General features: G+C 34.8%; 1 protein-coding gene across 1 annotated transcript; it reads left to right on the top strand.

Annotated features, from left to right (window-relative positions):
• Nucleotides 1-268: 268 nt before the first annotated feature.
• On the top strand, nt 269-19371 carry LOC107041962 (ubiquitin carboxyl-terminal hydrolase 10). The gene is made up of 9 exons (XM_015262803.1): nt 269-624; nt 4426-4615; nt 8951-10261; nt 12087-12285; nt 15563-15809; nt 15886-15975; nt 17837-18001; nt 18063-18291; nt 18640-19371. The coding sequence occupies exons 1-9, from the start codon at nt 607-609 to the stop codon at nt 18921-18923; spliced, it is 2733 nt and encodes a 910-aa protein (XP_015118289.1). The 5' UTR covers nt 269-606; the 3' UTR covers nt 18924-19371.
• The last annotated feature ends 720 nt before the right edge of the window (nt 19372-20091 follow it).

Genomic DNA, 20091 nt, shown 5'->3' with positions numbered 1-20091 from the left:
ATTAGAAATTAGTTGACAACAATTTGCTTGCTAGTTATTTCTGGTCATCATTTGTAGTCGGAAAATTTGTGCGTCATATGACAGTCATTTTTTGGTTACATGACACTGCGAAAAATGACCGTCAATTTGCATGTCTATATTAGTTTGCCTTCTGGCTAATTCAAATTGCCGCCAAAATAATGCCATCTTTCGGATGCCGTTGGGACAAGCTGTGCTATACTCGAGTCCAATTCCGTGCGCTATCCCCGTATTACGCACCTAACGTTATCCCAGAATTAACCAAGGGGGTACCCGAAAAGTACCGTGTGGCGGTGTGGTTTTCCTCTCGTGGTCTAGTGATTGTGAGCTATTAATTCCTAACGATGAAATTATAGAATTAATAATACCACCTGGAGCAACATTTTTCCATCAGTAATAATGAAAGTTTAAGAGTTTAAGCAATAAATTGTGAAGTACCGAAAATTTCAAGAGTCAACTTGCTGAAACTTTGCTGGTAAACCGGTATCTGAGTGCAGTGGACGTTACGAATCTACTATGATAACCCTATTCTCGTGGTTTAATCACTGAACATATTTTAATGTCACCTATGCGGGAATCGGCATTAACATGGACATCAAAAGCACAGTGAGTACTACTTTTTATTCATTTTTTTATAGTTATTCTATCTATCGTCTGAATTTTGGAGCAAAAATGTTGCAGTTTGAATACATGTGATCGTTCCTTATTTGGGTTGTTTAAAATATTCTGTTTGAGTTTTTGATACTTGGGGAGTTGAGAATTTTCGACTGAGGGTTTTCGGGAATTTTTTTTTGCGAGGATGGGTTGAGAGGAGGAGAGGGGGATCTTGGGAGATCGTGGAACGAGGGTTTTGAGGTTATCTCGGCTTCATTGGCGATCGGATTGTATGTGGACGCAAATGGGGTTGTTGGAGAGGGGTTGGAGCAGAAGGTTTTTATCGGGAATGAGTAGAGATTGGCAGAGGAAAATTGAACGATTTATTTTTTAGTTTCAAGGGGCTTTCTGGGGGTTCATGATGAGCTTTGATTCATTTAAATCGCACCATTCGGTCGGGAGATAACGGCGCTTCATGGAAATTTCTTTTAGCTTAGGTTTGAAAGACTTGAGGTACCGCGAGATCGGTGAAGGTGACTTTTTGAACTTCTAAATTAAATTTGATTTATTGAAATCGTATCCCTTGATTTGATTTGACGGAAGATATTCATAATCTAAGATTTCTTCCAGGTCAGGTTTGAAGGAGATTTAAGGGAGACTGCTGTGAGTTTTAAAAGGCGTGGGATATTGAAGTGAGATCTCTCATACATTGAAGATCGATTATATATATCTAAAAACGAATAATTACTTTAAAAAAATTAATTGTTTATTGTTCGTTTACTCCGCAGACCCTTAAAATGTTACAAATAGTCCAGGGCCTCCAATTTTTGAGCTACAGTGTTTTTTTTAATTTCTGAATAAATATGTACAATAACAATTACGAATTAGTTTTTTGAAATTCGACTCTTACACAGCTAATTTCGTTTTGTGTAGAAATTTGCGTCATTCATGTAAAATGGGCAGAAAAATTATAATAAAAATATTTAAAATATATTCTCGATTTATTCAGAAATATTTTTCGGGCGATTTGACATGAATGGTGCAATTTTTTATTGAAATAATAACGAAATTAGCTGTGTAGGAGTTGAATTTCAAAAAAATAATTTATAGTTGTTATTGCATATATTTTTACAAAAATTTTGAAAACAAAACCTCTGTAGCACAAAAATTGGAGGCGCTCGACTATTTTGAACATTTTAAGCGTTTGTGGGGTAAACGAACAATAAACAATTGGTTTTTTGAAACTAATTATTGGTTTTTAGACATACATAATCAACCTTGAATGTATGAGAAATCTCATTCCAATAGCCCACGATTCTTAAAACTCACAGTAGTCTCCCCTTAATGTTAGAAGTCTCTGGCCGGCGATACTTCGAGATCAGTGGAGAGAATTTTGACAATTTTTTCACGTCGATGGCAGTTTTTTTGAGGTTCTAAAATCAAGTTGATTCATTGAAATCATAAAATTTGTGCGCAAGATGTCGATGTTTTAAGAAGATTCATTTTACCTCACCTTTCCCTAATTGAGAATTTTTCCATGTTCTAGAGCCATTTTGATTTCTGAGATGGGGTTTACTTTGACGGGTGCTCCGATTTGGATTGTCGTTACTCCATTTAATTATTTGAATATGAAGGAGATGGAGTGATTTTTATGTGGACGTTTTTGTAGAGAGGAATGAGAGCTATAAAAAGATCTGAACGAGAGTTTTGATACCTGCCTTAGATGCTGAGATATTCACGGAAAAGTAATAATCAGGTTGAATTAGGTTCATTTTTATTGCTCCGATGTATATTTTCATTATTTCTATTGATAATTTCAATGTTTATTACATGAATTTTACTTATCTCCAAGTATAAAAAAATGTAGAAAATGTTGAGGGAAGTTGAGAATGAGTTTTCGAGAGACGAAATTTTCCGTAAGGACCTTTTGCATATTAGGGAGATGTAAGAGCTACAGGAAGGTTTCTACATGAAAATCGAATTGAAGAGCAAATAAATTCTCGTATTTTGGAAGGAATTACAAACAACAAATGTCTTCATTTATGGTTGCACAGATTTCTGCGTATCTCCAATGTGAGGCATGGACAGTGAGAAATACAAGACGAATTATTCTTCAAAACATACAGGATAGATTTGTATATTTCGTGCAATTACACTGAGAGAAATATCGTCATAATATCACAAAACTAATTTCTTGCACCAAATAACTCATCTCTTGAGGATATATTCCTTGGGATAAGAATTCCGTATAATGTGTCAGACAATACCAGATTTCGGTGAAGTGTTCATGACTTGAACATGAACATTTTATGATAAAGTGAGATTTTTGCTACAAGAAATCGGTTTTTTCGTCAGAAGATGAAAAAATGACTAAAAACATTAAAAGGTTTGATTCAGAGAATCATGAATCAGATACTTTCATATTGAATGAATAGAGAGTTTATCCAAGGAAAACCTCCAAATATTGAAAAAATATAACCGTCGCTTACGCTCAGTCGCTTTGAGTTCGAAGGGAAGCAATATCTTCTTTTCCTTCTGTCAAACTATTGTTGTCTTTTAAGGAATATTATCTCATTTCGAAAAAAGACATCACCTTTTCATATAGTAACTTCTTCCTTGGCCAGAAGAGCACCGATTTCTTGTCTGAAACCTACCATAAATTGATGAAATGTGTATGCGATGTTTTTCGCTCAAGAAATGATTTTTGTGATATGTCGATTTTTCTCTTAGTGTACAATTTCATCCCAATGCATCATTCCGTGGAAATAAAGAAGTGGCCTTCGCTATATATAATAATTAATTCTCCCCGCGATAATCGAATAAACCGGGATCCAACATACAATTCGGGGGCTGTTCTGAGCACATCTTTTGCATGTACGTAATATACAGCGTTCTGAGTGCTTCGACTATCCTTACCTATTTATTTATAAAAATATTGACGAAAATCTAACGTCATTCTACTCCTTATTGATTGCGGAATGGTTTCAATTTTCTCAGATTCGACTTTTGTTTATTTTAAGAATCATCAAACTTACAGAAGCGGTCTCCCTGATAGTCTTTTCAGATGGAGCACCCTCGGGGCGTGTTAAAATATCCATCTTGTTAATTTATAAAAATATTTTTTAAAAATAAATAGTGTTCTCTTTGTTATCCGTTGCGGAACTTTTTTCAAGTACGATGTTATTTTATGACGTTGGTAGTGGTTAAACGTGCAGAGGTGGGCCTACCGGCGGACGATTTCACTTCTAACGCTGCGCATTGTATTGCAAAACTATCTAAAATATTTGAAAAAATCAAACGCCATTAGATTTTTGTTAATCCTGGCGTATTTTTTGTTGAATTTTTTTGCGAATGTGACTCAAAATGGCCATGAAACGGGGCATTTTGAAAACTACTTGACAGATTCAGCTGAAATTCCCACCAGAAATCCTCCTAAATAATAATGTGACGAACTTAAAAATTTTTAGGTTTAACTTTACTCCTTTTTTTGTGAAGATTTATAAAAAAAATTCCAAAAAATGATCACATCATTTCATCATCACATTTCATGACATTCTACATAACTTCCAGGCAAAATTAGAAGATCATCAAAATCAAAGATTGCAAAGCTTCCATTTGGAGGCAAAAATGAAAATTTTCTTAGAATAAACGGAAATTTCATTTATTTTCGGGTTTGTTAATCCGCTAGACTTCCGAACAACAGAGTTCTAAAATTCAGAGATTTTTACTAGACACTAAGAACTTTTTTTCTCTGGGAAGTCCTAATCATATGAGATTATCTTAATAATAAAAATATTTTTGTTGGAATTGTAGCTTGATTATGAATTCATCAATCTGGATAATCTCGATGATAATGTCAAGAGTGAAATCCGCACCATCTTGAAGAGCGAGATTGCCTCGGATGTTCTCAAATTACCTTGGGACAATGGCGAGAAAGATTATAACTCAAATTCAGTCGTCCCGGAGATGCAGCCGGAGGTGCATAACCACTGGCAGCGTTATGGTAAATGCATCATATTTCGCCTCAATTAATTCGATAATTTCATATTTTGTGTAAGTACCTAGGGAAGGGTAGGACAAAGTGGAACAACGGGGTGAAATGAAGATTGGTCACAATCATCCGCAGCGCAATAGATAAAAGTGAAACTATGTAACAAACACCATTGTTTAATTTTATCCCACCCTCCCCGAATTATTATAGTAAAGATAATTCTTAGTCATAATATATTTTTTCCAATTCCAGTCATCAAGTAATTTTTTTAAAATTAAAAAAATATAATCGGTCAACATTCTTCAATCAATACATAACAAAGAAATATGAAAATTCAATAATATCTCTGGAACTGGCGAAGGGAAAAATATTATCTTTGTTTCATTTTTTAACTAAAGAAATGTCTCAAAATTGTTTTCTAAGTGCATTGCAAATTCAATCATATTAAATCCTTATTCATTTTGAAATTAAACAAATGTGATAAAATTATTTCACCCTGAGAATGCTTTGCACACCAAAGATTACTCCCCCTATCACTGCAGAATCAATTTAAAGATAAATTCCAATCACTTCTGTTATACCCAAATCCCCTTTCTCTCTGGAAAATTTTGTGGCTACAATAGCAAATTTATCAAAAGTGAAATTGAAAAAATCTTTTTCATTCTGCCAACATTTCGAGTGCTCAATGTATTCCTGACCCGGGCGACTTTATTCCACAAATCTAAATGCAATAAACCAAATGTATATTTTACTATGAATGTATATTAAGGGGGGGGTCTCACCAATTTTTTCAAGTCCCAGAAATATTTGACGGAAAATTTTGTCAATTTTTTAAATACATTCTTTTAGGTATGGAAAAAGTGGAAGCATGAGTCATCACATTATCTTAATTTTACGACACTATTTGTTTATTTTCTCCTATAGGGAGATGAGCAAATTCAAATCCCATGCGATTGATTTTGCGGGAGATCATATCGAGTATATTTAAAAAAAAAAGTACGAAAAGATCAAAGAATGTAGGAGGAGATACAATTTTTCGAATCGATGAATTTCAAAAAAAGCCATTTTCTCTAGGAAAAAACGAAAAAAATGCTTGGAATATATTTATCTTTCAGAAAACAGTCATAATGTGATTGACAAAGTCAGCATTCCCCCCTCTGTAGGTTGTTTCTCCTTTTTTTCTTTATTGCTCTTCAACATAGGAGGTGAAAACAAACCGGTGAACGATATTGGCGAGCAGGAGGGGAGGAGGGGGAATCCCATTGAATTCATGACTTAGATGATTAAATTGGCTCTTATTCAGAACGTCAAATCGTCAATGTTTACGTTTTACGTAAAACCCAAGCATTGAATGGTCATCAAACCTCAGTCGTTTGCAGTATTTGATCTATGTAAGTTATTTGAGATAGTGTGTTGAAAAGAATTGAGCAGTATTACTCGAGTACTCAACGGAAAAAATGCCCAAACTTCCAAAGATGATTTTTTTCAAAAAATTAGCGAAGAAGCATTGGAAGACAACTGAGGAATTGAACCATTTGGAAGTTGCTGATGATTACTGTGAAGACATTGATTGTGATCCACTAACTGTAGATTCAGTTCAAGAAAACGTTTTAAGTGATTTTTGTTGTGAAGATAATGGACCTCAACCATCTAGCCGTAATAATAACGCTGAACGGAATGGTACAAGTGGTAATGATGAGACAATCTTGCCCGAACGAATAAAAAATATTGATGATGGTGTGAATGCGCAGATTGCTTCAGACCAGAGTACTGAATCGGATGAATATTTAATTGTTCAGAAATCATTATTATCACGTTTACTCGCGAATCTCAAATGTCCAGAGTGCGACTGTGTCACTGGACATCCGTATCAGTCAGCGTCATGGGTTTGCGAATAAAATCGATGTGATATGTGCATATTGTGAAGGGTGTGGACTGGAAGAAACGTGAGGAACAACCTTTACATCCCCAAAAATCAAAACAAGTACGAACAATCAAGGCTTTGACATCAATTTGACGGTAATCAAAAAAGGAGGAAATGACCTATGGAGCGGGGGAATTTTGACTTTTTTGACCACAGTATAACNAAACAGTCATAATGTGATTGACAAAGTCAGCATTCCCCCCTCTGTAGGTTGTTTCTCCTTTTTTTCTTTATTGCTCTTCAACATAGGAGGTGAAAACAAACCGGTGAACGATATTGGCGAGCAGGAGGGGAGGAGGGGGAATCCCATTGAATTCATGACTTAGATGATTAAATTGGCTCTTATTCAGAACGTCAAATCGTCAATGTTTACGTTTTACGTAAAACCCAAGCATTGAATGGTCATCAAACCTCAGTCGTTTGCAGTATTTGATCTATGTAAGTTATTTGAGATAGTGTGTTGAAAAGAATTGAGCAGTATTACTCGAGTACTCAACGGAAAAAATGCCCAAACTTCCAAAGATGATTTTTTTCAAAAAATTAGCGAAGAAGCATTGGAAGACAACTGAGGAATTGAACCATTTGGAAGTTGCTGATGATTACTGTGAAGACATTGATTGTGATCCACTAACTGTAGATTCAGTTCAAGAAAACGTTTTAAGTGATTTTTGTTGTGAAGATAATGGACCTCAACCATCTAGCCGTAATAATAACGCTGAACGGAATGGTACAAGTGGTAATGATGAGACAATCTTGCCCGAACGAATAAAAAATATTGATGATGGTGTGAATGCGCAGATTGCTTCAGACCAGAGTACTGAATCGGATGAATATTTAATTGTTCAGAAATCATTATTATCACGTTTACTCGCGAATCTCAAATGTCCAGAGTGCGACTGTGTCACTGGACATCCGTATCAGTCAGCGTCATGGGTTTGCGAATAAAATCGATGTGATATGTGCATATTGTGAAGGGTGTGGACTGGAAGAAACGTGAGGAACAACCTTTACATCCCCAAAAATCAAAACAAGTACGAACAATCAAGGCTTTGACATCAATTTGACGGTAATCAAAAAAGGAGGAAATGACCTATGGAGCGGGGGAATTTTGACTTTTTTGACCACAGTATAACAGTTTTCTAAAATATTAATGTATTTCAAGCATTTTTTTCTTTTTTTTTTATTGGAACTGGCGATTCTTGTAAATCATCGATTTGAAAAATCGTATCTCCTAAATTTTTTGATTTTTTCGAACTTTTTCTTTTTGAAATACTCGATATGATCTCCCGCAAAATCAATCGCATGGGATTTGGATTTGCTCATCTCCTTATAGGGGAAAATCAACAAATAGTGTCGTAAAATTAAAATAATGTAATGACTCATGCTTTCACTTTTTTCATACCTAAAAAAACGTATAAAAAAAATTGACAAAATTTTCCGTCAAATATTTCTGGGACTTGAAACAAGTGGTGAGACCCCTCCCTTAAAAATGAATTTTTTAAAAATAAAGTCATCCTGCTGCGGAATGCAATTAGCATTCGCAATGTCGGCGTTTAAAATAAGAAAGATTTCTTTTCAATTTTCATTTTAATGATATCCAAGTATATTTTACAGTTTGGTACAGACCATCCTATAGATTCAACCATTTTCAATCATCAAATTGGTCAATTAAATTGCGTGAGAAAAATTTGAAAAAAAAAACGAATATTGAGCGTTATTCAGACTACATTCTATACAAATCTAATTTTTTTAGGCATGAAATCGATTTCTGGTAAATATCTGAATATGAAAATATTTGTTACGATTCCGAACAACTGATTTATATGGGGGATAATTGATTGTTTATAAATTATTTATAGAAAATGCTTGAATTTTTCCAAAATTACAATTTTTTAAATTATTTTATCAATCTTCCTCCACAAAAGTTTCTAATTTTTTTCATATTTTTTAAATCAAAGTTTGAATACTAAAATCATTGTAAAATTTGCGGAAAATTAGGGTCGGAAAATTAGATGTTCGAATACAAAAGTAGAAGAGCAATTTCACGGGAGAAAAAAATTGTCAAAGTACTTGGATATCCTTAATCAATGTGCGACTGTGACCGCAAGATCATAGCAAAAACGAATGGTTGAATTTCACACGACTTTTGTAGACATTTTTCAGACACTGAAAAACGTCTGAATACAATGAAAATGTGTCTGAATTTCAAACAAACAGGTGCCCAAACATCTTAATTCATATTTGAAATTCAGACAAATTTTCATTTTATTCAGGTGTTTCTTACTGTTAGACAGATGTCTACAAAAGGTGTGTGAAATTCAAACATTAGTTTTTGCTGTGATTGTTCAGTGAGGAAGGCATTTTGCATGAAGAATCAATTTCTCTCAAAATCTCTGAAAAATCTTGAATTTCTTTTTCCCCAGATGAATCCATTCCCAGTTACGACGTCTCCACCCCTCCCTCGATGTTGACATCCCCCATGTCGACCCTGGCCTACCCCACTGCACCCATGATGCAGGTCCCATACCAAGACTGGCAGATGACCACAGCCTACCCCACAACGACCTCCGACCCAGCGGGCTACACCTACGTCTCCTCAGTCCACTACCCGTCCCCAATGTACAACCCCACCCCCACCGAGGTCCTCACCACCCAGTCCCCCAACCGTGAGAATCGTCATTCAGGTCGCTCACGCACTCGAAAAATCGACAACTACAATCGTCCAGTCGCCAACGACATTCAGCAATCCTATATGATGCAGCCTGGCCAGTTCAATCCAATCCCAGCAATGTGTCATCCAGGGGTTCAATACCTACCGTACGTATCCTCCCAACAGCATCCAGCCGCTGGTCGGCCGATATTCATGCCTCCCCAGTACCCCCAGATCCACCACAACAGCCATCAGTACCATCAACATCCCTCGAACTACCATCAGCCCTCACCAACTGTTAAACATCAACGACAAAATGCACAAAACTACAATCCAATGTACAATCAGGAGAAGATGGTCAATCACGGACAGAAGAATGATAAGAAAATTTACGAGGGTCACCGTAACACTGCCAGCCAGTCATTCCGTCAGGTGTTGAATCATAAAAGTAATAATAATCATAACAATAATGTTAATAATAAGGTAGGCAGATGTAGTGGTGAGGAGAAGGAGATTTCTAAGAGAGCAGAGGATGTTCAGGGGATTCTCAGCACAAGTAATGGCATTGTCAATGGGGGAAAGTGCGAGGTGAAGGAGGTGAGTGATGAGGAGGCAGCTGAGGTGAAGGTGGAGGTGGCGAAGATTAGTAAGGAGTCTGTTAAGAAGGAAGAGGAAACAGTTGTGAAGGCTGTGGAGGAGTCGGTTGTTGAAGAAGTCAAGACAAATGGAGAGGAGAGGGGGGAAGATTCGGGGAGCGTGGAAGAGGTGAAGGAGGTGGAGAGGCTGCCGGTGACACCTGCGGCGAAGACTTTCGCGAGCATTGTCAGGAACACCGAGGGGAGAAATCCTCCGGGGTTCGTCCAGAGTCAAGGATTCAAACTGCCATCAGCTGTTCGCACTACTGTTGTTGATTGTGTAAATAATGGGGTTGAGAAGGAAGAGAGGAAGGGGGAGGATGTTAAGAGACAGAGTGGTGAGGAGCCGTTGGGAGTGGTTGTGGAGACTGTTTTCGTGGAGAGGAAACCACTGTCTGTGGATCATGTACAGACACCGTTGAATCATCCTCTTATGTACAGAATGGGGGGTAAGTATCAAATTTTTTTGATACGATGAATTAAGAGATTTCGATCGAAAAAATTAATGCTGATGTTAATTTGGAAGGGAATTCACATGCGATGTTTATAATGACGGTTGATTTATGTAGGAATTTTTCGGGAATAGTGATACTTCCTACATTTTTTTTAACGAAAGAAGCCGGTTGCACCAGCTTTAGTTAAGTAAACTGTCAGTTTGAGGGCAAGTTCAGCCAAGGAAAAAAGCTTATTCGTTTTAAAAAAAAAAAAAATTAAAATACTATTTTCAGCGTGAAAATTAGGGATTCATTTTGTTTGTAATCGAAAAGTCAACTTGACGAAACCCCCCAACGTGTTTTTTAAAAATATTTTTTTTTAATAGGGGAGAGTCGGTTAAAATGAAACAGCGAGGCAAAATCAAACAGTCAAAAAAAACGACTGTTTGACGCAGTTTAAGCAAAAAAAATATTTATTCATTTTTTCATAAAAGAAATAAATTTTTAATTTTTTTTCTAAAAAAAAAATGTTTTCATCAATTTTTTTGTTTTGTTAACCTTTCACTGATATCTTATTGAAACTACAGTATTCCTTTTTTCGTTGTTATTTGTTTAGTCGAATTAAATTCCATAGTTTTGGAAATAATCAATTTCAAAGAGAGTCATTCATATTTTCATGGGTCGATACATGGCATCGACCCCGTACGTGAAGGGTTAATTTTTCTTTATTCTTGGGAGTACTGATGAGAATAATAATGTTCCATTCAGTAGAATGAAAAATTATTGAGAAGTGTCGATGGGCGAAGATTTTGTCAACGGATTATTCGATTGAAATTCAGCATCATATTTTCCTTTGTCACCCTCTGGGTCTTCCCCTGCGCCTTGCTCTGGATTCTGGATTTTGCTATTTCATATTTTTTTCAATTAATCCATTTACAAAAAATTTTGTCCATCAAAACATGTCAAGAATTTTCCATGCTACTGAATGGAAATTTTTTATTCTCATTAGTACTCCAAGAAAAGTTGACAAAAAAAAACGAATAAAAACAAATTTTCTTGCTTGAATTGCATCAAACAGTCGTTTTTTGACTGTTTCATTTTGCCCCACTCTCTCCTACCTGAAAATTGACTAGAGGGAGGAACACTGAAGTACTACTCCCGCTTCAGTGACAAAAATAAAGTGAGGATCATCATCGGGGACGATATTAATGATTTTCTTGTTCACTCATTATTTATGACATTATTTAGGGAAATGTTCTCATTTATACTAAATCCACATAATCTCATTTCTCTAGACTTAACTGACTTAATTTCTTGGGAAGCACACCGGAGTTGTAAAATTATTCATAATCATCTGGACATTTTTATTATTTTTCATTCAGCTTTTTTTTATTTTTTATTTAAAAAAATTATTTGGAAAGTTTACCTCTAATTCGGATATAATTTTACATGAATGATCGAGTAAAAAAATGAAGCTATTTTATTAAATATCCTCATTTTCATCGATTTTTCTCAAGATATGAACAATCAAAGTCGCTTTTTACATATGAGTTCTCATGGAGATTCTTCCGTTTATAATATAGTTGGATGCTAATTGGTAAAATCGTCATGAGGCTCCATACATAAGAAAGAACACAGATTGTTAATAACTTGCAAACGAAATTTATACAAATATGTTTTAAAAATCATACATAATCCAACAACAATGATGAACGCAGTATGAAATCAATGCCATTTCGAAAAGATCACAAGGACAAAATATCACAATGCAATATATCATGAATGAAAAACCTCACGTGATGATATTAAAATTGTTGCAATTATTATATTTTCATTGCAGAATTTTTACTGCGTTACCAAATGGATAAGCAGACTGTAAGTTTACTGCCTCGTGGCTTGACGAATCGCAGCAATTATTGCTACATAAATAGTATATTACAAGCGCTACTCGCCTGTCCACCTTTTTACAATCTCCTGAGGGCACTGCCGCGCTCTAGGCATCCGTTGAAAAACTCATCGACTCCACTAATTGACAACATGTGAGTAGGAGGGGATTTTGCTCCTAAATGGAAGCACTACAATTGTTCGATTTTCATTTTTTTTGCTTCCAAATGGAAGCATTGAAATGGCTCTATTTTTAGATTTTATAATTGTACTTGGAAATCATATTGAATTATTTGAAACGTAAAAATACTAAGTTTGACGACCATGTGTGTATTCGGGGCTGTCCACCTGGTGGTCAACTTTTGGAAAATCGAATAATTAAAGGACTAAAATAGTTCCAAGCGAGTGGGAAATTGATCTTGTATTGCATATAGTATAGTTACTTTTGCTAATAAATTAGCAATATGCTTCCGAATTATTATTGTGCACATCATTTCCTTCTATAATGTATAATTCATTGTTTATTTCATTTTCGTTAAATTGAATAAGATTTTCTTCTACCTAATTTTGTCAGATTTTCAACTTAGTTGAATGTTATCAGCATTGTTATTCTTATGATCCCTTTTCTTCTATATAACCGATTGTCTTTTTCACAGTTCTATCTCTCCCCTCAGCCCTTCGATAAAATGTTAATAGAAACATTTTATTTACATATACTTTAATGAATTTGAAACATCACATTTGAAGAAAACATCAGAAAGCTCAATTTCAGGGAAATTCATGAAAAATTCATAATTTTCAACAATCATCATAAAAATAAAATCAACCAATATAGCTATCTTTTAAATTCGACTTAATGGAATTAAAACAAACATTTTAAGTTATGATTGAATTCATTTGAAGCATGATATTCAATATCCCCGTAATTATCGTTTTCAAAAAACTCAAAATTTTTGGAAATTTTCGAATTAAAATAATGATTACTCGGTCAAAGGGACATCCAAATAAATTTTTTAAGCCATCATTCAATCACTTCAGAATATTTTTTTTAGTTATCGTAGAACAACGAATTTTCGAAAAAATTCCAAAAGTAAAAAAACTAATCGATGAATTAAATTTTAATTAATGGCGATCGATAGGGCTCAACAATACCTACATTTGAAGAAAAAAAAATTCAATTTCGTTTATTCATTAGCGAACAATTGAAGAAAAACTTTACCACACACATACGTGCGGATACAGTTTAAAAATTGCATTTTCGGACTTTTGGGATCATAATGGGTCGATATAACACAAAAAATCCAAAACTTAAATTTGAACGATTATAGGGCTTCCATTCGGAAGCAAAAATCTCAGGGGGACTAACAGTGTGCACAATTTCAATCCAATCGACCCAACCGTTTTGGAGAAATCGCTGATTGTTTTTAAATAGTTTTTCGCAAATATCTCTAAAACTATCCAATGAATTTCCACTTTTTTTCAAAATATTTATCTCGATGTCTCCTACCTCAATCAATCAACATATACTGATCCGTTTGTACAAAGTTTCTGAGTTTAAATCGGATGGTTAATTTAGGGCATATTCCACTTTGTATCTAAATCTATTGTCTTGAATATCTAAAAAAATACTCAACCGATTTCAATATTTTTTTCAAAATATTCGCACCGATGTCTTCTATTTCCATCGATCAATAGTATTATCGACCATCGATAATAGTATTTTTTAATGGGGTTTTCTACTCTTGTGGCGTTGGCCTCCGAGCCGTAGGCGAGGACTGGCCAACCACACGAGTAAAAAAACCCCATCGCAACAGCCCAGGAGCAATATTTTTCTGTAGTGATTTTCAAGTTTTCGAGTTTGGGAAGTATGTAATACCAATTCCCAGACGAGAAATCGTGAGAAACAGTACAGAAAAATATGTATACCTGTCCATGCAAAGTTTCTGGAGTATATTTATTTTTCCGTTTGTCGCTCAAAATTCTTGTACGAATTCTAACTTTTGAAAGAATCGAGATATTACGGATATTCAAGTACTTTGGTTATTTTTTCTTCAGTGAAATGCGTTTCTACTTTTGTAGTGGAACATCAGAGCTGTCATTTGAGCCATATTTAACCCTAAGTTTCTGGACATTTTATAGTGATTTTATTATTTAAACTTTGCAGGTCGAAATTTGAATGTGAAAAAAAATTGGAAAGTTTACTTTTGGAAGAAGATTGATAAAATAATTTTCAAATTGCAATTTTTGAAAATTACGAGCATTTTCTATAAATAATTTATAAATAATCAATTTTTCCCATAATTTTCACCATAAAAATCATTTGTTAGGAATCGTAATAAATTTATTCGTATTCAGAATTTTACCAGAAAGCGTTAATTTATAATTTCAGTGAGATTAGTGCGATCATTGTAGTCACATTATTGCCATGCCTGTAATTAAGTTTTGGCAATTTAACTTGAAGAATACATCATCCATTGACAATAATTTTCATATTGAGCATAGAATTTTTACTTTTTCATTTTTTAGAGATTTTTTCTAGATTTTAATCTTCGCCTAAACTTCGAAAAGTTTTGTTTGTCATAAGACTGTGTTATTTTGTACAGTCCTATATTAATTATTATCAACAATTCGAGATCGCAACGTAGATGTGGGAGCCCTCAAGTGGTCTCTAAAGTAACTACTCTTGGTGGCCAACCAATGAAATCACTGAGAGTGAACCAATGACAGGTGTCAACCAATGAGATCAATGAGACCAATGAGACCAAGAGTAGTTAGTTTAGAGACGACTTGATGGTTTCCACATCTACGTTGCAATCTCAAATACTCGGCTGTCAGTTGAACTCAAATTCAACCAGAATATTTCTATTCATATGAACTTTCATTTAGAATTTATTCACTGAGAAAAAAAAATATTTTTGCCAAATATCCGTTTACTTGGGAAAAGTAGTTATTTTTTCAATGCCGTATTTCTCTAGCCGAATCACTTGCAGACAATTCTCATTAGGTTTCAATTATGGCAGTTGTATTGCTCTAGAAGATGATCATCCTAGTTTTGAGCTTGAGTGAACTCCCTCAATGATTATAAACATTAAAAAATTAATCGAAATTCTTCCCTCTAGAAAATAAGAAATTTAGGAAAAATGAATAATCATTGGAGGAGTTCATCCAAGGTCATATGCAACATAGTCATCTTCCAAAGCAACATAATTGTCATAATAGAAACCTAATCAGGCTAATCTGGGAATGACTCGATTGAAGAAATACGATTTTGAAAAAATTAATGCTCCTCTCAACTAAATGAACATTTGGCAAAAATATATTTTTTTCTCGGTGTTCCAGATTTTAATCTTCAAAATTCCAGTGCTATTTATGCTACCTTAAAATCAGTCAGTTTATTCAATTAGTGAAATTTCTATTTGTATGTTTATCAAGGGTGAAGTTTGTTAATGAATTCCTACCCCTACCCGAGGGTGAACGCCTGCCCAGAAATACCAGAGGTCAGAAGAAGAATGACGACAGCCTTGACATCAAAGGTGGCACCGCCTTCGAGCCTTCCTACGTCTACACTATGTTAAAGAATACATCATCCCCTGGAGTTTTCTCCATCGAGGGGAGACAGGAGGACGCTGAAGAGTTCCTCTCGTGTCTACTCAATGGCATTAGTGACGAAATGCTGGAGGTGATTTTTTCTCAAGTAGATGACATCGAATTCTATTCGTTTTATTTCATTTTCTAATATTTTCAAATTTTTACAGTTGATGAAGCAAGTGAGTGAGGCCTCCCAGAACTCCAAACCATCCGAGGAGTTGAATGCTAGTTACAACAGTGGAGATGAGGAGTGGAAAGTAAGTAGAATAATCGAGTTTGTAATAATGACTCTTCAGGTGGTTTATCTATTACACACCATCCTAGCTCTCGGAAATTGGAATTCCCCATAGAGTGTGAAATTCCTCATTGCGTAAATTTCGTACATTTCGTACATTGTAATTAAGCACAGGGTTTCCAGTCGTCAGGGAAATATGGAAAACCGGGAATTGTCAGGGAATTTGATTAGTCTCGAAACGTCAGGGAAAAATCAGGGAATTTCTACAACTTGCTGGAATTTTAAAATTTGCAGCTTGTTTTTTCCAAGCACCTAGATTTTTGTGGAATTCCTCAGTTGCCAAAAAACATTTTTCTGGAATTTGATCTCAAATTTACTTAGAAAAGTGGCATGTCAACATCTTCCCGTGGGATGAAACGGAAAACCCACTATTTTTTGCGTTTTTTTAATGGAAAATTCTAAATTCAGCATTCTAATTTTCAAACGAATTCTTGCATATCAAGATTGTGGAAATATTTGAAAAATCCTCATTTCCAGCAATATACAAACTACAAAAACACTGAGAGTTTCAACCTGGTCCGCTAGAGAGATGTTAGCATCCTAATTTTCTAACAAAATTTTTCCGCTGTTCGTATTTTTTTGAAAAGTTGACAGACTGATCACTTCTTAAGAGGAGATCTCGCTAAACTTGAAAAGTTTTTGAAAATTTCCTTAGCAATACTTCTTTTTTGGGCAATTTTCATTTGATGTAGATTTTTATATTCCGCAATTTTCTGTTAGACCCTCGGAAATGAAATTAAGTACCCATTTTACGTCATAAATTATGGATAATAGCCCATGAAAAAATGTTCCTTTCAATGCCCTCTTTTTTGTTTATTCTTGCATAACGTCTGAAAAATCGAGTGGAGCAGACAAACTAAATCTAAAAGATTCATTTTTTCTCAATCCATTCTGTGCAGTGGAAAACGAATACTTAATTTTATTCTTTGACGTCTGACGAACATTGAAAAAAAATCTGAATCAGATGAAAATTATGATCCAAGGAAAATGGGAAATGACGACGAAAATTCACTTGATGGGTCTTTTCGTCAATCAAAGATAATTTTATTTTACCGACGTCTGTCTTTCAATTCCGTTCGATCAAAAAGTTAATATGCATGGATTCATCTATTGCTCGTTGATTACCAACGTCAGGTTATTCTCGTACACGGAGAGAAATTTTCTAGAAAAATTCTAGTACGAGTACTGGAAAAAATCACAATTCACCGGCTGTGAAAAATTCTAGTGCTGTTAAGGTAAAATTCTTTGGTATTTCTGGTAGGATTTCTGGGGATTTCTGTGAAATTTTCACAGAAATATGGAGAAAAATTCACGTTTACCCAATAAAATTTCCAGTGCCGGCACTGGAATTTTTTCCTGGCTGTCACTTTGCGCCTCTTTTCCCGTGCTAGCACTAGAATTTTTCTAAAAAATTTCTCTCCGTGTATATCAAGTGTTCTAACCCTCTAAGGTGAATTTCAATATCCCGACTCTATGGCCTTCAAAACGGAAGGCCGGTGTCCCCACTAATGCGTCCTACTACGCTTTTCACCTTAGAGTCTATAAATTGAACATTCTTTCATAAAAAAAAAACATTTTCTATGGTCAGGGAATTTCATCAATTTGACCGGGAAAAGTCAGGGAATTTTGTTCAAACGTTTAGGCAGACACCCTGAAGTAGAATTCAATATGTATATCCTGTAATTAGGCTGGTATTCCATTTTTTGTACAAAAAGTCTTAACGCAAAACGTTATATATGCCATGAAAATGGAGTGTTGGTGTTAAACAATGCCAATGAAATCCATTGGAACTAAAAAAAATGAGGGAGCAAAAATGTTTCTAGGTGATGGGTCCCAAGAACAAAGGTTCAATAACCCGTTGCACTGAGTTTGAACGCACCCCATTATCCGATATCTTCCGTGGTCAACTGAGATCCAGGATTCTGCGTCAGGGTGATCAAAGCACTGACAATGTACAGCCATTTTTTACTCTTCAATTAGACATCGAGGTAAGCTACTCCACTTTTAATATTTTTTATTTGAATACCGATTTCTGAATGATGATTGCAGAAAGCAGAATCAGTGAAAGCTGCCCTAGAAATTCTCGTGGGAAAGGACCTAGTGGAAGGTATGACCTGTAGCAAAACAAAGCAGCAGATTCAGGCGTGGAAACAAGTTACTCTCGAAGAGCTTCCAGTTGTTCTCATCCTCCATTTAAAGTGGTTCGATTATAAACTCGATGGGTGTTCCAAGATATTTAAAAATGTCGCCTATGCCATTGATCTTAAAATCGATGCCAGTAAGTATTGAAAACATTATGACAAAATCTTTGCCCGTCAAAACACCTCAATAATTTCCCATTCTACTGAATGGAAAATTATTATTCTCATCAGTACTCCCAAAAATACCAACAAGTTGATAAAAAAATTTAATAAAAAATAATTATTTTTTGCTTAAATTGCGTCAAACAGGCGTTTTTCTGTTTCATTCGGCCCCGCTGTTTCATTTTGCCCCACTCTCCCCTATATCCTATTTCTTTCTAAAAGTTTTTACATTTGTACTCTATTCATAAATTCAATAATCACATTTTCATGCTCAAAGTTCTGGCAAAATTGTTCTTAACACTTGTTCTGTTCATTAATTCCAGAACTCCTGTCACCAAATACAGGGAAAAAATTGTCAGGTAAACAGAAACAGTATAAACTATTTGCTGTTACGTATCACGATGGCAAAGAGGCAACAAAGGGCCATTACGTAACAGATGCATTTCACGTTGGTTTTGGTGCATGGGTCCGTTACGACGACAGTTCTGTTAAAGGAATATCCGAGAATGACGTATTGAATCCATCCCCACCCCGCGTACCCTACTTACTTTATTATAGGAGGTGTGACACGATCGGAAATCAACCAAATACTACTAGAACACGTTGAGCGTAGCCGATAATGAAGAATGAAAATAATGAAGAAAAATTGAAGAGAATATCGAAAGCACTGTAGGTAAACAATAAGTTTGTTTTTTTATAAGAAAAATAAAGATGAATAAATTATCGATAATTATGGGAAATGAGAAAAAAAAATAATTCGATAAATTTCTAGATTTTCAAGGTAATATAAATGAACTCTCATGTTTCGTACTCGAGATAAAAGATTAATCGAATTAATTATTAAATCTTCGGATATCAGAGGAATTAAAGGAATAGACACAGAGGATGATGAAATTTTTAATAATTATTAATATCGTTATATTCTTTGAACCTCCGAGTCACCATATTTTTGTTAATTAGGCGTGTAATATCAATTGTTACAAGTGCTATGTGCCTCATTTTTTAGTATATTGAAGATTAATAATAAAGATAGCATTACTATTTCTCATGGATAATTCATTTTTCTTCAATCAAGTGATTTATTAAAATATTTTCAGCTCAATAAAAACTGTTACGAAAAAAAATATTATATTATTACTGCAAATTTCTTTCCCAGTACCTGTCAAATTTTGGTGTCGTAACTAATCAAAATCCGAGGGACAAAACTAAAGTGTTGATATGTTTGTCTTTAACAATATTTGCAATTAGGGGACTCCGTCCCGCGACCGCTTTCAAATTGAAGATTTGTTGTTGTCGGATTTTGGAATTCTTTAATTTTTCTTAGAAATGATATAGAATGTTATGAAACCTAATGAAATTATGTTTTTAGAAAATGTCCCTCTAGTCCATACGCCAGGGGCATTTCTGTGTACATTGAGATGTCCAGAAGATTTGTACATTGGACTTTGTTTTCAAGGTCATTGATTGCAAATATGATGACGATTTTTGCGAAATTATACGCTATTTCTTTATAACAATTTAATTGTTTACACGATGATATCACGGAAACGATTACAGATCGGGAAAAATGTTTCAAACAAAAAATGTTTGACTTTCAAAAATACACATAAAAAAACAAGTGTAAACTCCAACAATATAAGTTTGCTCATCACGCTGTGACGAAAAGTGAACTTTTCGGCACCCTCCGCGTGCCTAAAAGTCCAATTTCCGCCACATTGTGATGAAAAATATTGTTCGTAACTCGTGAAAAAATGTTTTTTGCACTCGTTACGAAA

Source organism: Diachasma alloeum, unplaced genomic scaffold (genome assembly GCF_001412515.2).
Source record: "Diachasma alloeum isolate Michigan unplaced genomic scaffold, Dall2.0 Dall_scaffold_00395, whole genome shotgun sequence".
Classification (NCBI taxonomy): domain Eukaryota; kingdom Metazoa; phylum Arthropoda; class Insecta; order Hymenoptera; family Braconidae; genus Diachasma; species Diachasma alloeum.
The sequence above is the reverse complement of the archived record's forward strand: the minus strand, read 5'-3'. Positions and strand labels throughout refer to the sequence as shown.